Source organism: Bidens hawaiensis, unplaced genomic scaffold (genome assembly GCF_021521415.1).
Source record: "Bidens hawaiensis isolate Kalapana, Puna unplaced genomic scaffold, B.hawaiensis_p1.1 tig00027122_1, whole genome shotgun sequence".
NCBI classification, from domain to species: Eukaryota; Viridiplantae; Streptophyta; class Magnoliopsida; order Asterales; family Asteraceae; genus Bidens; species Bidens hawaiensis.
This window is the reverse complement of record NW_027494382.1, coordinates 200,288-218,057: the sequence shown is the minus strand read 5'-3', so window position 1 is coordinate 218,057 and position 17,770 is coordinate 200,288. Positions and strand designations below refer to the sequence as shown.

The 17,770-nt window shown below is 38.3% G+C and overlaps 2 protein-coding genes across 2 annotated transcripts; both read left to right on the top strand.

Annotated features, from left to right (window-relative positions):
- The first annotated feature begins 1,159 nt into the window (after window positions 1-1,159).
- On the top strand, window positions 1,160-11,105 carry LOC143574837 (rhamnogalacturonan I rhamnosyltransferase 1-like). Its single transcript, XM_077059356.1, has 10 exons — window positions 1,160-1,775; window positions 1,889-1,956; window positions 2,042-2,130; window positions 2,214-2,379; window positions 2,477-2,627; window positions 5,582-5,585; window positions 9,819-9,953; window positions 10,035-10,239; window positions 10,321-10,478; window positions 10,566-11,105. The coding sequence occupies exons 1-10, from the start codon at window positions 1,436-1,438 to the stop codon at window positions 10,816-10,818; spliced, it is 1,569 nt and encodes a 522-aa protein (XP_076915471.1). The 5' UTR covers window positions 1,160-1,435; the 3' UTR covers window positions 10,819-11,105.
- A 1,147-nt stretch (window positions 11,106-12,252) lies between these two features.
- Window positions 12,253-17,497, top strand: LOC143574836 (protein ENHANCER OF LHP1 1-like). The gene is made up of 11 exons (XM_077059355.1): window positions 12,253-12,572; window positions 13,174-14,252; window positions 15,033-15,209; window positions 15,299-15,412; window positions 15,499-15,738; window positions 15,808-15,863; window positions 15,948-16,050; window positions 16,157-16,273; window positions 16,404-16,530; window positions 16,769-16,899; window positions 16,981-17,497. Exons 1-11 carry the CDS (start codon window positions 12,296-12,298, stop codon window positions 17,413-17,415), a joined length of 2,856 nt encoding a protein of 951 aa, XP_076915470.1. The 5' UTR covers window positions 12,253-12,295; the 3' UTR covers window positions 17,416-17,497.
- Window positions 17,498-17,770: the final 273 nt, after the last annotated feature.

Below are 17,770 nucleotides of genomic sequence, written 5' to 3'. Positions count from 1 at the left end.
GAGATTATGACTTTTTGTTTATATATACTTTTCCTCTATATATAAAAACACTAACAAATTTCAATGGACAATGAAAAATTTCTAATCCTATTCATTTATATCATCAGCTAAACTGTAAACAACAAATAAACATACTAATTTATACTCATAGCAACTTATTGATACTATCTAAAAGAGAAGAATGAGCTCAAGCATGTCCTTTATTACTGAAGATACATAAACTGTGTCTCTTGTTCCATTTTGCTATAGCTATAAACAAGTTATACTCCCTCCGTCCCATTATGAGTGTCATAGTTTGATTTTTCAAGTCTTTTTTGTTTAACTTTGACCGACAATATTTTTGTTTGTGTTATATAATACTTGATGTAAAATATATGAATTGATTGAGTTTTAAATGTATTTTACATAATATAATTTTCAACAAGTATTATATGACACGGACAAAAATATTTACGGTCAAGGTTGCAAAAGAAAGACTTGAAAAGTCAAACTAGGACACTTATAATGTGACGGAGGGAGTATATCTTAATAGTTCTATGATCAATATGTTAATTACTTAATTATGATCATATGTTCTAAAGCACTTATTTAATTATCACTTAACTAATTAGCTAGGTTTCGATTATCACCGTTTCGTTTCCTAAAATACAATAGTTTACTTTTGAGCAATAAAAGATATACACCATTTATTAGTAAACCCGTAAATGTCAAGTTGATATAAATTGGTGCAGTTTCAACTTTTCAATTTGGTAAATCATTAAATTTAATTGTAATAATGTATGTATTTTCTTGTTTGGTATTTGTTTATTGCAATATCTTTTTATTCATCATATAATTGAGCTCCTAGTTTCTTACTTGGAGGTTCCATTTTTGGTTAATATATTTGGCTTTAAAAAAATATAAAAATAATGAATTGTAAATCTGTAATTAACAAGTTTGATAAAAAAACAATTAACATATCTTTAAACTAGTTTATTAAATTGTACAGACTTCAATGGTATATAAGTTGACATAGATCCTTTCCACCCACTGATATCATTACAAAGCTACACGTTGCAAACGCCTGTGTCTTCCCATTCACCGGCCACCGACAGTTTCTATTTCCGGCAACCTCTTTCCGCCATAACCAGCACCACTTAATTTCAATTTTCCCTTATTATTATTATTATTAAATTAAAAGATATGGTAAGACACGCTACAATTCCTCCTAAAAGCTAGAGATTTTGTGGTGTCTAAATGATAGGGATAACGATACAGCATTTTACCCACAATCAATTTCGCCTATAAACCTGCAAATTCTGCTTCTTTTTTGGTTGACTAGTCTGCCGTTAAAACCCATAACTAATCCATCCGGATCCTTGATCCATTTTGTTACGCCGACAATTTATTTCAAGATCTTAGGGTTTTGAGATTAATAATAATAATAATAATAATAATGTGTAAGGTGGATAATAACAATAATAATAATAAGAGGAGGAGGTTTGCAATTGGGGCAATGGGGTTGAGGAAATTGGGGGAAATACGGGTCGAGAAGCTGCGGAATTCGATGGCGAACGCGAAGTCTCCCAAGATGAAGATGATGGTCATTCGGGCCGTCAGTACCGTCTTGTTGTGGACTTGTGTGGTGCAGTTGACTGCTTTTGGTGGCACTTGGGGTCCTAGGGTTTTGAAAGGCTTGCCTTCATGCTTTACTCAAGATCCTCATTCGACCGCTGCAGCTGCGTTGGATCTTAAATTGTTGCCTGCTGTTCCTGCAAGAGTTCTTCCACCAAAGAGTGAGTTGTTTTTAAATTATTTATAGTTACAGTGATGGTTATTTAGATCAATCAAGCAATTTAATTTAGATTTTATATGATTATAGTATTTAAATTGATTAATGATTGTCTAGGGGTTTACAAGAACAATGGTTACTTAGTGGTTTCATGTAATGGAGGACTCAATCAAATGCGATCCGCTGTAAGTGTTATTATCTTTTTATCTGGAGCTCACAACTTTGTTATGTAAATTACCGTTTTTATTTAACGGTTTCTTCGTTGTGTAGATTTGTGATATGGTCTCGATTGCTAGATATTTAAATGTTACTCTTATAGTTCCTGAGCTGGATAAAACTTCATTTTGGGCTGATCCAAGGTATGCTGATGTTTTCGTATCTTGATACTTGTTAAAGTTTATGGATTTTGATTTTTCTGATTGGTATGATTAATGAATTACAGTGATTTTGAGGATATTTTTGATGTTGATCATTTCATTACGTCCTTGAGAGATGAAGTCCGGATACTTAAACAGCTTCCACCGAGGCTTAAAAAGAGAGTTGAGTTAGGACTTGTGCATACCATGGCTCCCGTTAGCTGGTCTGATATTTCTTACTATCATAACCAGGTATTGTTTAGTGTTTATATTCTTTGTTTAGTTATAAAATGTTTCTGTATATATGTGTGCGTTGTAATTATGGTTATGATTTTGGGAATGAATGCAGATTCTTCCTCTGATTCAGAAATACAAAGTTGTGCATTTAAACAGAACCGATGCTCGTCTTGCCAATAACGGTCAACCCCTTGACCTTCAAAAACTTAGGTGTCGAGTAAATTTCAATGCTTTGAGATACACTAGTCAAATTGAAGAATTGGGTAGATGTAACATCCCGAAATTTAACCCGGTGACCAAAAATCTATCTTTTGTAAATAAATGATATTCTCATTATTTTAAAAGATTTCAGATATTTTATTCAAAGTTATTTCATAAAAGTTTATAGAAAAATGTTTCGTTTTACAAAATTTATGGACTCGGCTAATCTCGACCCGTAGGTAGCCAACCCGCGCCTAACCAAACCCGTAGTATATAAACGAAAGTTCTTGACACTTCCACCATTTTCACCCAACTCTTTCACTTGCACCCACCCAAACTCTCTCATTTCTAGAGAGAGAAGCTAGAGAGAGAAAGTCCTCAAATCACAAATCCGAGCCCGGAATCTTGTTCCTAATCGTTTTTGGTAAGTCCCTTTCGAAAATCATCCGTTTTCATAACCATTTTCGGCCTCAAATCGAGCAAAAAAACTCCCATTTTCGTAACTTGAGTTTTCGGGTCAAAAACCGACTTGTTTTGGTGTCAAAATGCAAGCTTTTGTGTTTAAAAGTACTAGGAATCGATACCCCTTTCAATCCCGAGCATTTCCATGTCAAAAACTTCGATTTTGGGTCAAAAATCTGGAAAATCTGGAAAACCCGTAGGTTTCTCCGTCGCCCAGCTTGAAGGAGTCGAATCAGACTCATTCGATCGAACCAGTCGATCGAACCAGTTCATTCGATCGAAGGAGTCGATCGAACCAGTCCAGTCAACCGAATAGGAAAGCAACCGAATGGTCTCCAACTCATTCGATCGAATGAGCTTCGTATTCGATCGAACGAGTGTCTATTCGATCGAACAAGTTCCATGTCCGACCGAACGAGTTTTCCCAAACTGGTTCGACCGAATGTGTTTCTGGTTCGATCGAGTGTGCCTCAGATTCGATCGAATGTGTGTCTATTCGATCGAATGTGTGCCTGTTCGACCGAACGTGTTCCTATTCGATCGAATGTATTCTTATTCGATCGAATGTATTCTTATTCGATCGAATCAAGCCGGAACCAAGCTGTTTTCATCTTTAAAAACCCAGTTTTTGCTCGAGGTCGCGTAAACTCGTTTTCTTAGACTTATAGCACGTTGTTAACCTTATACATATGTCCAACTCTAGGCTAAGGAGATCTTCTGTAGCACCATCCTAACCCGAGATCAAGGTGAGTTCATAAACCCCTTTTCAACTGTTTTTACTTTATCAAACCACGGGGTGGAAATATGCAAAACACTTTACTTCAAACCTTTATACACTGTTTTACTCTGCTTTTACTCGCTTTCACTTATAACTTAACGTAATGTAAACACCATCACAATTACTTTACTTACTCTATAAATTTGTATCACTTTATGAACTGTTACACTATGAACCGTTGTACTATGAACCGTTGCTCTATGAACTGTTGCTCTATGAACCACGGTCACTATCTCGACTGCTTTGGGTACTGCGGCACCCATGTAAGTCTCGCACACTCGACTGCTTTGGATACTGCGGCATCCATGTAAGTCTCGCATACTCGACGGCCTTGGATTCTGTGTGAATCCATGTAAGTCTCGCCTCACACTCGCGTGACCTCTATGTGTACTATGTGTTATTACTTGCTCTTTGGTCTATCTGTTATGTGCATTTATCTCAAGAATTGTGAACTATTGTATTGCCTTATACACGTTGTAACTCAATGATCCACGTACACGCTTTTCACACACTATTATGAACTGTACCGAACCATGTATTATACACTACGCTTTTACTTATGAACTGTCTTCTCACTTTGAAACTCATAAAACAATAAGCACAGCAAAATATGTTGTAGGAGTGGTGGGTTAGCCGCTGGTACACCCTATATATAAACCCCTACAACATGGTCTAACATGCTTGTGTATGAAGCCTTTTCCTTTTACAACAAACTTATGTTCTCACTCAACTATTTTTGTAGTTGACGCTTTCTTGCATATTTTTCAGGTAATGCTAATAGATGAAGAACAGGGATTTCTAGATGGCCTTAGGAGATGACTGAAGGCGTAGTACTAGACTTAGTATCTGTTGGACTATTGTGGTTTTATTTGTATCTTTTGAACAATGTAACTTGATTATCTATGTATGCATTTCATTTAGACTCTTAACCTGTGTTATGGCTTATTCAATCTGAGACTTCGTCCACGCCCTTGGCATTCCGCCTCTGGCCGGGGTGTGACAGATTGGTATCAGAGCCCAAGGTTATAGAGAATTAGGTATGACCTAGACTATAACTTAGGGACCATACTCTGGATAGTATCATGCATCACTTGCACATATCACACTCGCATACTTGTTAACTGTTTACGTACTACTTGCTTACTTACCAAATATTTACGTGTTACTTGCTTACCTGTTTATCTGTTTAATTAACGCTTGTCTCTCCACCCTGATCTATGTTCGAGCATGATGCCACATATCACTATATCGCCTCTTGTATCACACCTACACATTGTTCGCTTATCTTGTGATCGCCTTACTCTATTGCTATATCCTCGATGTATCTCCTTTGCACTTGTCTCTCATTTTGTCTATTCCCAGAATGCCTCCCCGACGCGCTGATAACTCTGACTCTGCCGAGCTAGCCAACATTATCGCACAACAGATAGCTGCTGTTCTTCCTGGAATGGCGACTCAAATCGCTCAGACCATGCGAGAGGGAGTTCAACCCGCTGCAAACCAAGACCTGAACCCGAACGTTAATGCAACCGATCGACACTACAAGGCCTTCCAAAGTGCCCGACCGACGAACTTCGAAGGATTCGAAGGCGCTGCTGGTCTTCTTCAATGGTTCGAAAAGATGGAAGTTACGTTCGATATCGTTGCTTGCCCGGAAAATCTGCAAGTCCGTTTTGCTGCAAGTATGTTTCTCAAGCGCGCCCTGAACTGGTGGAACAACGAAGTCAGAACTCGTGGCCGTGAAGCTGCCAACGCTTTGTCCTGGACCGAATTCAGGGAAGTCGTCACTCGAGAGTTCGTACCCCGTAGCGAGCAGCAGAAGCTTGAAGCCGAGTTTTGGGAACATAAGATGGAAGGAGCTGATTACCAAGAATACACTGAGCGTTACCACGAGCTCGCCCTTTTGGTACCACATATGGTTACTCCCGCAGAACGTGCTGTTGAAGCTTACCTCCGTGGCCTTCCCGATTGCATGCGCGCTATCCTCATCGCAGCTGATCCCCAGACGGTCCAAGCCGCTGTTCACCTCACCGCTCTTGTGGCCCAAAGCCTAATCAAAGCCGGTCAACTATCTGACGAGCCGAATCGCAAGAAGCAGAAGGTCCTTGCCGCCACCACTACTGCCACTCAAGCTGTTCCCTTGAACGCAGTTGCTCCTGATGCCTCCAACAGACCCCGAGCGGGATACGCCGGTGCCCATCCCAAATGCCACACGTGCCAACGACATCACCCCCAGGGAGTCCAATGCTACAGATGCACCAATTGTGGACGACTCGGCCACCTAGCTAATACCTGCAGATCTGCACCTGCCGTCGCCAACAACGCCGCCCCCAACGCGAGAGCATGTTACGAGTGTGGAGCCACCGATCACCTCAGAAATCGCTGCCCCCGCATCACCGTCGAGATTCCTCCTGCAACAGGACGCGTTTACAGGATCGGAGCCGCCGCAGCCCAGCTAGATCAAGACGCCGCTCCAGGTATGTTCTTTTCCTTTCCTTTCGTCACGATTCTAACCCTTTTCTCCTTACTCTCTTCTTACGACTTTAACCCTCGCCGGAACTGCTCGCCTTTAACCTCTACACGCCCGCACGACTAGTTCAACTCGAATTCTTGACAACACCACTTATGATCAACACACTTTCCACTATTATTATCACTATTACACTTTGTACACTAAGCACAATTACACGAACCACGCACAAACGCAATGCTCTTGTATCCCTTACGCAACGACCAACGAACAAATGTGTTTCACGACCGATTGAACTATTTACGCATTTATACATTTGCTACTTATGTGATTGCCTGATTATGTGATTATGTGTAGAGTTTTCCCTTAAGCACTTACGCGATGGGGTGACAATTGCAAGGACGACGCAAGGTGAAATAACAATTATAGTCCGGAATATAATTGTTAAGTCACAGGTGCGTACGTATGCAAATGTTCCATCATGGTACTATGAGTCCTGAGCCCAATATTCGTGGAGTAAGGGCTACTCAAAGAATGTCGGAGGGGTGGTGGGTTAGCCGCTGGTACACCCTATATATAAACCTCTTCGGCAGGGCGTGTGTAGTTCTGAAGCGGGTATTGGAGGTAGGGACTTGTGGTAGTAAAGTGTGTCGCAAGTCTTGAACCCAATGGCAGTTGAGAGAGTATTCGAGGAAAGTTGTAGGAGTGGTGGGTTAGCCGATGGTACACCCTATATATAAACTCCTACAACTGGAATTGAATATGATCGAATACGAAAAATTGGAATTTAGGGCTTGTGAGGGGATAGGAGTGTCACTGTGAGCCCTAGTCCAAGATCAGCGGAAAGGAGCATTCGGGTAAAGTTGAAGGGGTGGTGGGTTAGCCGCTGGTACACCCTATATATAAACCCCTTCAGCAGTACATGAATGCGCCCGAAGCAAGTCTTGGGTGAATGCTCATAGCTTTGTGTTTGAATGAACTAAGTTGCTCTAATCACTAGAATCGCGAATGAACTATTTGTGCTCATGAACTCACTATTAGAACCACTATGCGCAATTTGTTTTCTCTCTTGGATTGATTACTCTATCTCGAACTAAGTTATCTCATGCTCAAAATTTCATAATATTTAAAAGTTAATATAGGCCATTTGGACGTTATGCATGGAAAGGGAAATTCTCAAATTACGATGAGGGAGTGGTGGGTTAGCCGATGGTACACCCTATATATAAGCCCCCTCCTCGTTAATTTGCGAATCCCTGGAAGTGCACATCAAACGAATAACCTGTATTGATTTGGTAGAATCTATTTCATAAGTTGGACCGTGTGCTTGAATTTCGGGACGAAATTCCCTAAAGTAGGGGAGACTGTAACATCCCGAAATTTAACCCGGTGACCAAAAATCTATCTTTTGTAAATAAATGATATTCTCATTATTTTAAAAGATTTCAGATATTTTATTCAAAGTTATTTCATAAAAGTTTATAGAAAAATGTTTCGTTTTACAAAATTTATGGACTCGGCTAATCTCGACCCGTAGGTAGCCAACCCGCGCCTAACCAAACCCGTAGTATATAAACGAAAGTTCTTGACACTTCCACCATTTTCACCCAACTCTTTCACTTGCACCCACCCAAACTCTCTCATTTCTAGAGAGAGAAGCTAGAGAGAGAAAGTCCTCAAATCACAAATCCGAGCCCGGAATCTTGTTCCTAATCGTTTTTGGTAAGTCCCTTTCGAAAATCATCCGTTTTCATAACCATTTTCGGCCTCAAATCGAGCAAAAAACTCCCATTTTCGTAACTTGAGTTTTCGGGTCAAAAACCGACTTGTTTTGGTGTCAAAATGCAAGCTTTTGTGTTTAAAAGTACTAGGAATCGATACCCCTTTCAATCCCGAGCATTTCCATGTCAAAAACTTCGATTTTGGGTCAAAAATCTGGAAAATCTGGAAAACCCGTAGGTTTCTCCGTCGCCCAGCTTGAAGGAGTCGAATCAGACTCATTCGATCGAACCAGTCGATCGAACCAGTTCATTCGATCGAAGGAGTCGATCGAACCAGTCCAGTCAACCGAATAGGAAAGCAACCGAATGGTCTCCAACTCATTCGATCGAATGAGCTTCGTATTCGATCGAACGAGTGTCTATTCGATCGAACAAGTTCCATGTCCGACCGAACGAGTTTTCCCAAACTGGTTCGACCGAATGTGTTTCTGGTTCGATCGAGTGTGCCTCAGATTCGATCGAATGTGTGTCTATTCGATCGAATGTGTGCCTGTTCGACCGAACGTGTTCCTATTCGATCGAATGTATTCTTATTCGATCGAATGTATTCTTATTCGATCGAATCAAGCCGGAACCAAGCTGTTTTCATCTTTAAAAACCCAGTTTTTGCTCGAGGTCGCGTAAACTCGTTTTCTTAGACTTATAGCACGTTGTTAACCTTATACATATGTCCAACTCTAGGCTAAGGAGATCTTCTGTAGCACCATCCTAACCCGAGATCAAGGTGAGTTCATAAACCCCTTTTCAACTGTTTTTACTTTATCAAACCACGGGGTGGAAATATGCAAAACACTTTACTTCAAACCTTTATACACTGTTTTACTCTGCTTTTACTCGCTTTCACTTATAACTTAACGTAATGTAAACACCATCACAATTACTTTACTTACTCTATAAATTTGTATCACTTTATGAACTGTTACACTATGAACCGTTGTACTATGAACCGTTGCTCTATGAACTGTTGCTCTATGAACCACGGTCACTATCTCGACTGCTTTGGGTACTGCGGCACCCATGTAAGTCTCGCACACTCGACTGCTTTGGATACTGCGGCATCCATGTAAGTCTCGCATACTCGACGGCCTTGGATTCTGTGTGAATCCATGTAAGTCTCGCCTCACACTCGCGTGACCTCTATGTGTACTATGTGTTATTACTTGCTCTTTGGTCTATCTGTTATGTGCATTTATCTCAAGAATTGTGAACTATTGTATTGCCTTATACACGTTGTAACTCAATGATCCACGTACACGCTTTTCACACACTATTATGAACTGTACCGAACCATGTATTATACACTACGCTTTTACTTATGAACTGTCTTCTCACTTTGAAACTCATAAAACAATAAGCACAGCAAAATATGTTGTAGGAGTGGTGGGTTAGCCGCTGGTACACCCTATATATAAACCCCTACAACATGGTCTAACATGCTTGTGTATGAAGCCTTTTCCTTTTACAACAAACTTATGTTCTCACTCAACTATTTTTGTAGTTGACGCTTTCTTGCATATTTTTCAGGTAATGCTAATAGATGAAGAACAGGGATTTCTAGATGGCCTTAGGAGATGACTGAAGGCGTAGTACTAGACTTAGTATCTGTTGGACTATTGTGGTTTTATTTGTATCTTTTGAACAATGTAACTTGATTATCTATGTATGCATTTCATTTAGACTCTTAACCTGTGTTATGGCTTATTCAATCTGAGACTTCGTCCACGCCCTTGGCATTCCGCCTCTGGCCGGGGTGTGACAGTAGACGTGTTGTTAATCTTTTGAGACAAAACGGGCCCTTTTTAGTGCTTCATCTCAGATATGAAATGGACATGTTAGCATTTTCTGGTTGTACACAAGGATGCAATGCTGAAGAGGTTGAAGAGTTGACCAGAATGAGGTTTGACTTTCCTACATCAGCAGTTTTAGAAACGGAAAACGTTTTCCCCATTTGGATGTTTGACTCGTTTTCTGTATGCAGGTATGCTTACCCCTGGTGGAAGGAAAAGATAATAAACTCTGATTTGAAACGAAAAGACGGGTTATGCCCCTTGACTCCTGAAGAAACCGCTCTTACACTTAGAGCGCTGGATATTGACCGTGACATCCAGATTTATATTGCTGCTGGTGAAATATACGGTGGAAAAAGGAGATTGGATAGTCTTGCAAACGCCTACCCGAAACTGGTTAGTACAACGTTATATATACGCGTGCGCGTGTGTTTATGTACATATATCTTTATTTCTCAAAGATTTATCTTTTAACAGGTACGGAAGGAGACTCTGTTAGGGGCGGATGACCTTCAGTATTTTCAAAATCACTCGTCACAAATGGCAGCATTGGATTATCTTGTGTCACTAGAGAGTGATATTTTTGTACCCACATATGATGGAAACATGGCCAAAGTTGTAGAAGGCCATCGTAGGTAAGCCGTTATTAATTTGCTATAACTTTTTAATGGTTGCCTATTTTGTTATTAACATTAATTAATAATTATTATAATCTTTTTCAGATTTTTGGGTTTCAAAAAGACAATACAGTTGGACAGGAGGGTTTTGGCTGAACTAATAGACAAATATACAAGCGGGTCGTTGAGTTGGGAGGAATTCTCAAGTGCGGTTAAGGATACACACGCGCAGCGTATGGGGAGCCCTAGGAAAAGATTGGTTGTTCCAGATAAACCCAAAGAAGAAGATTACTTTTATGCAAATCCAGAAGAATGCTTGCAGCCGTTAGAGGATGACGAACTTGTGAACGCTCTGTGATTAAGGATTTGCGGTTAGTTTGGCGCGTTGGACTATGAATTTTCAAGATTATGATTCTTGATCCTTGACCTTGTCGGTGTACAATGAGTGTTTGTTAAAAATACGAGGACGCAGGCCGACAAGAATGTTTTCACGACCGTTATTAGTGTCTTGTTACTTTTATTTCGTGTGTAGAAAATCGTGTTGAGATCGCAGGGTTGTTCAATACTAGTGATATGTACACAGAGAGGAGTTGAAACTCGAAATTGTAGGGTGTTTTTGCTGGTGCTCCAATTTTTTTAATTTTATTAATATTGTTAGTATTATTTAATGTCCATTGTGGCATTTGAGTGTATGGTATGCAAGGTGTAGGTTTTGTTATAATAATAACATAATTTTTGTTTAATATGCTGTTAAGAATGATTGATATTGGTATTTTGGATTAGCTCCCTGCTAATTCACTGCTTATAATATTATTTGATTTTGCTATTAAAAGAAAAACGTGGGCATTAGTCATTAGTGGAGTACCAAATGATAGCATTTCTGGAATGATAGAAAACCAGAAATCCACTCATATGTCATTGGGCTGACTCTTTTTACATGATGTGATGTTGTTTGGCCTAAATTTCAACTTACCTAACAATTTACAGGATCTTTGTTCACTAAATATATCATAACATTTTAACAATATTCAACATTTTGACAAATTCTGATTCCTTTGACAAATTATAATTTGATAAAATATAAATTTTGTAAATCAAACACCCAAACAAGAACCAATTATTAAAACATTAACAAGAATGGTTTTTAACATATGAATGACTCATATGAATGATTTTGAAAACTCATCCCAAAACATTAACAAGAACCAAAACATTAACTCAACCCTCTTCGATTTTCTTTATGTTTCCCTTTCTTCGCGTAGTAGACACCAAGTGTTATAATGAGCCAAAGAGGTAAACAACTCTGGTGTCCCCTATCCGATTAAAATCAAATTATTGTAGCCGATTAAAATCAAATTATTGTAGCAACACCGTAGTTTAGATCACATATATGGTAAATTGTTTATTTCTGTGCAACTAGACGGGGTTAACGATTTGGACATAATTGGCAAGAAGTGATATACCTTAACGGTTCAGTGGCACAAAACAAAGGTTTTAGATGAAAGTCGAATAATTCACCTCACCTCATGGACGATCTTGGGTTTTTGGCACTTTACTCTCTGTCCAAACCAAAACAAAGTTCTCATAGTGATGCATTTATATAATTTACCAAAATTAATAACAAAAGTAACACAACAAGTTACAGTATTGGGCCTGTTGAGCCTTTTATCCAAGCCCAATCACCGGAAACAGACCCAGTTCAATGGTGAAATAAAATTCCCGCGAAAACTGATTTAACATTTTCGAAACCCTTACTAGGCATAAGAGTTGACAATATTCACAATAGACAATAATACTGGTAAGCCAATTGTAAGTCCCCAAACAAAATATCAGCCATGAAGATCAGATCAATGAAGCTGCGAGAAGCTCACAAGAATGAGGACGGTGTGAGCTCCTACTGTACGGTACTGTGGGACCGCACCGCCGAGCACATCGTTACCGCCTCGTCTTCCGATCTATCCATTTCAATCCAAGACGCTCTGTTACCGTCAGTTCCTCCAAAGTCTCTTCGTAATCATAAAGACGGTGTCACGGCGTTGGCTCTGAGCCCTAATTCCACGTGTCTAGCTTCCGGATCTAGTGACCGATCCGTCAAACTATACAAGTTCCCTGGTAAATATATATATATGTTACTTTATGTAATCAATTAGTTAGGTTTAGATTATATTGTTACTAAGGCTGTTGTTTGCTATATTATGAGTTTTGGAGGTGTTGATGGCTTGTAATAATAATAATGTACTTTCACTAGTTTTGTTATTTGTAATTTACGGATGGGCAATTGCTTACAAATATTTGTTTTTTCATGTTTTCTGTATTGATACCATTTGGTTTTGGTATTTTTAATGGTACCGGTAGTAACAGTTGCTGAATTAAATAAACTGGTATGGTTTTTGTTTATAGTTACACTGGTATTCTTATTTATATAGGTTATAATTATTCTTTTATTTTTTTAGTTGTACTTGTAAATGTGTTCTGATCCAGGGAGTTCTGCAACTGAAAATGTATATAACCTGTTAAACTTATACTTATGTAACATGTAATTGAGTAGCAGAAACCTTTAGATGATGATTAATTGATTGTACGTAAATTAGTACACTTGTGAAGATTACTTGTTACATGACTAATTTATTCTGCATGAGCACTGATGTCATGTGTCAAAAAGGAATATTTTGTATTTGATCTAATTTGAAGTGTTTAAATTGTTTTTTACCAGGAGGCGATTTTGAGTCCAATATTAGCAGATTTACACTACCAATTCGTGTTTTATCCTTCAATAGACAGGGTACACTGCTGGCAGCTGGTGGTGATGATGATGGTATTAAACTCATTAACACAATAGACGGTTCAATTGCTAGGGTTTTGAAATCACACCGTGGGTCCATCACAGGCATAGCTTTTGATCCAAAAAGCGAGTTCTTAGCTTCTGTTGATTCAGTTGGAACTGTTATTATCTGGGAGCTCCAATCCGGTACAACAATCCATACCCTTAAAAACATTGCTCCCAGCACTTCCTCTGACTTTTCAACCCTAACTGCAATTGGCTGGAGTCCAGATGGTGAAATGCTAGCGGTTTCTGGTTTGAAAAACGATGTGGTTATGTATGATAGAGACACCGCTGAAAAACTCTTCACATTAAGAGGTGACCACACGGAACCTGTTTGTTTCTTGAGTTGGTCACTTAATGGAAAGTATGTTGCGACATCTGGATTGGATAAACAAGTTTTGATTTGGGATGTTGTTAAGAAACAAGACATTGAAAGACAGAAGTTTGATGAGTTAATATGTTGTATGGCATGGAAGCCACATGGGAACGCGTTAGCTGTTATTGGTGTTATGGGAAAGTATGGTGTTTGGGACTCGGTTATACCATCGTCCATGAAGTCTCCTACTGAAGGACTTACTGATTTAACTTCACAAAAGAGTGATGGTTTATTATTATTTGACGAGGAAGAACACGAGCCGAGTGTATCTGGCAGTTTAAGTGATGATGGCGAAGATAGCCTTGCTGGTTCTGAACCAGTTAACAGGAAACGGTTAAGACCGTTTAAATACGATGAAGATTCAGAGGATGATATGCAAATTGAATCTTACAAAAAGCCTTATGTTTCTGGCAAGGAAAGTGTGAAAAAGCGTGCCACGTCAGCAGGTCCGGTGGCTGTCGCGGGTCCAGTAATGCAGGAAGCTTTTCAGTCGGGTTGTACTCCTGTACAGCCCGGTAAAAGGCGGTTTTTATGTTATAATATGCTTGGAACTATAACCTCAATGAAGCATGATGAATACTCCCATATAGAGGTATTATTATCTTTTCAAATAAAAAATTTTGGTCATATATTTTCATGAAATGTACACATATACTAACTATTAGAGGTATGCATGGGTTTGTTTGGGTTTTTAAAAAAGTTTGGTTTCAGTTTTTATGGTTTTTGGTTTTCACATTTGGTTCATTTTTTGCCATTTGTGCTTGAAAATTTTTGGGCTGAAAAAATGGTACGGAATAATGCATTGATATTTAAGTTAAAAATAAATCATATGGTAAAAAAATGAAAGCGTTATTAGCATCTTTTATTTTCTCCATATTATTAAACAAGTCTTCTAGTTCAGTCTTTTGGTTGCCCATAATCGACACCAAGCTGTAAAGTTTGGTTGTTTTTTTGGTTGTTTGGTTTGGCTGACTATCTCCAACAACCAAAAAAGCGAACCGCACAACTGAAAAATCCGATTTGTTATCGAAAAGGAATTTGACTATCTTTTATTTTTCCAAAATTGGTTCATAATCAACTGTGAACCGTAAAATTTGTTTTTTAGTTAGGTTGGGTTTTTTAGGTTTTCAAAAATACAAAACTGAAACCAAACCAGAGAATTTGGTTTTTTTGGTGTGTTTGGTTCGCTTCCTCTCTTTTAAGTAAACACAAAACCAACCGTAAAATTCGGTTATCAGAAAATACAAAACGAAACCAAATTGTAAAAGTCAGTTTTAGTATGGTTTGATTATTTTGATTTGGTTATGTTGGTTAGTTTTATTTTGATTCATATAACCTCTTTCGGCTCACACCTGTTATTTATGGCATGCAGATCGATTTTCATGACACTGGCAGTGGGCCTCGAGTGCCTGCCATGACAGATCATTTTGGTTTCACTATGGCTTCCTTGAATGAAAATGGAAGTGTGTTTGCAAATCCATGCAAAGGCGAGAAAAACATGAGCACCCTCATGTACCGCCCTTTCAAAAGCTGGGCAAATAATAGCGAGGTTTGTTAGCTTCTGTTATTTTTTTACTTTAAGTTATAGTTTACCAGTTTTGAAATACTTAAATTATGTTACGTGATACATGTATTCAGTGGTATATGCGATTTGAAGAAGAAGAGGTAAGAGCTGTAGCACTTGGATCTTCTTGGGTTGCTGCTGTTACAAGCTTAAATTTTCTTCGTATTTTCACCGAGGGTGGTTTACAGGTATTCTTTTTTTAATCTTATTATATGTTCAGTTTGTTTTAGTACTCTTATAATACTATTATACTGAAATTGATTATTATTTGTAGAGGCACGTTGTTTCGCTTGATGGACCAGTAGTGACTGCGTCAGGCTTTCGTGATGAACTTGTGGTTGTCACACATTGTTCGCCTGCTCTTCCATCTAATGATCAGATGCTAAAGTTTGAGGTCTTTAATGTTGTTAATGGAACCGTACCTATCAAAGGGAGGTTGCCTTTGACTCCTGGTTCGTGTTTGACCTGGCTTGGTTATAGTGAAGAAGGTCATCTAAGTTCGTTTGACTCTATGGTATGCCTTGATTTAATTTATTCACATATATAGTTATAGAAAAGTAAGAAACTTGATTTAAATGTCCAGGGTGTTCTTCGTGTGTTTACTAATCAATACGGAGGCAGATGGGTCCCGCTCTTCAGGTAAACATTACTTGAATATAGTTAAGAGTTACTTAGAAATGGTTTTTTTATATAATTATAATTATTTAATATCTAATTATGCAGTGCCAGTAAGTTGAAGAAGAAAGATGAAAACTATTGGGTTGTTGGATTGAACTCAAGCAAGCTGTTTTGCATTCTATGCAAATCTCCTGATAAATTCCCACAGGTAGTATCAACTATCCACATGAAATCAACATGTTTCATGTGTGTTTTTTTGTTGTTTTCTTGTCAATTTGTCTTTTGAAACTAACATTGTGTTCTTTGTTATTCAGGCTGTTCCAAAACCAGTTCTTACCCTGTTAGATCTTGCAGTCCCTCTTGCATCATCAGATTTAGGAGCCGAAAATCTTGAAAATGAGTTCATTCTCAGTAACATGCATCTTTCTCAGGTAAAGTTGCTTTAATTTTTGTATGTTTCTTGATCAAATAATGTGAAAATGACTTTTTTTGGGTATTTTCGTTGGTTCTAAATGATATGATGCGTGTTTACATATTAATTACAACTGGGATTTTTAATAGATTCAACAAAGGATTCAAGAAACAGAAGCACTGGGTCAGGATGCCACGTCACTCGATGACGAGGCGCTTGAGTCAGAAGCAGCTTTGGATAGATCCATCTTGAGGCTCATTGCATCCTGCTGTACTGGTTAGCTCTATTTCCCTGTTCCAAAAAAATATATTAACACTCATCTATAACTGGTAAAATAAACTCCCATCTAATTTCTCAAACTTAAGGACCAAACTTGCAATAAGGTCATACGACAAGGACCATCTTAGTAATCAACTAGAGTAACTATATTAAATAAAAATGATACTTTTGAAAAACCATCTAGAATTGTAAACAAGATTACAAAGCTTATGGTTTCCATGATGTTTTGTATCAGGGGATAAACTTGTGAGGGCTATAGAACTCGTTAAACTTCTTTCAATGGAGAAATCCGTTGGAGGTGCAATAAAGCTTGTGACAGCAATGAAGCTACCAAATTTGGCAGAAAGGTTTAACGCCATATTGGAGGTAATCAATTAATTACATGACACAAACATGCACATTTCAATATTATTAGTATTAATCACAACCATTGTTTTGTTTTTACAGGAAAGATTGCTTAAACAAGAAGCCAAAGAGACACTTATTAAAGAAACAACAGAACCAAAGACTGCTGATGCTGATATTCGCAAAACGTTTACAGCATCAGAAATCTTTAAGGCTCCAGAACCGGTGAAGAAAAAGAAGACCGAAGAGCCAGCTAAGGTTGAGAATGTGCCAGAACCGAAATCTGATATTAAAGGTCAACTGTCAACGCCTTCTTTAGCGAAGAAGGATGCAGAGCCATCTAAGGTTGTGAAACCGAAATCTGGTAATATATCTGAAAATAACGGTTTAGCAAAGACAAAGATTGGTGAGGTGAAACAAGCAGAGGGTCAACGGTCAGCTAACCCATTTGCAAAATCCTCAAATAATCAACAAAAAACTTCGGTGTTTGGCTCTCTTAAAAATTTGAATAAGAATGAGGGTGCAAGTAATAAATAAGTCATGGAGTAAGAGTTACAATCGAGTTGTTTGCATTTGTATATACAAAACTTCTGTTACAATGGTTTCCCTGTATTAGTAGTCTTTAAAGTGTTATGGTTTCCTTGGTATGAATCTGTTTTGAGATGGATAATATTTGTTTCGTGCTGGTAATAGTTATTTTTACATGGATTGTTTTTATGTGCGACCATTGCTTGGTTAATATTTGGCTTTTGCAATAGGCTAGATCGTGATTTTTGGCGTGCTTTTTTTCTTGTTTAATAAGTGATGTATATTTGTAGAATGAAAAGAAAGAACAGGCTCCTAGAGTGTTGATTTAGGTTTTAACACGTGTCATCTATGTTGGTATGGTTCA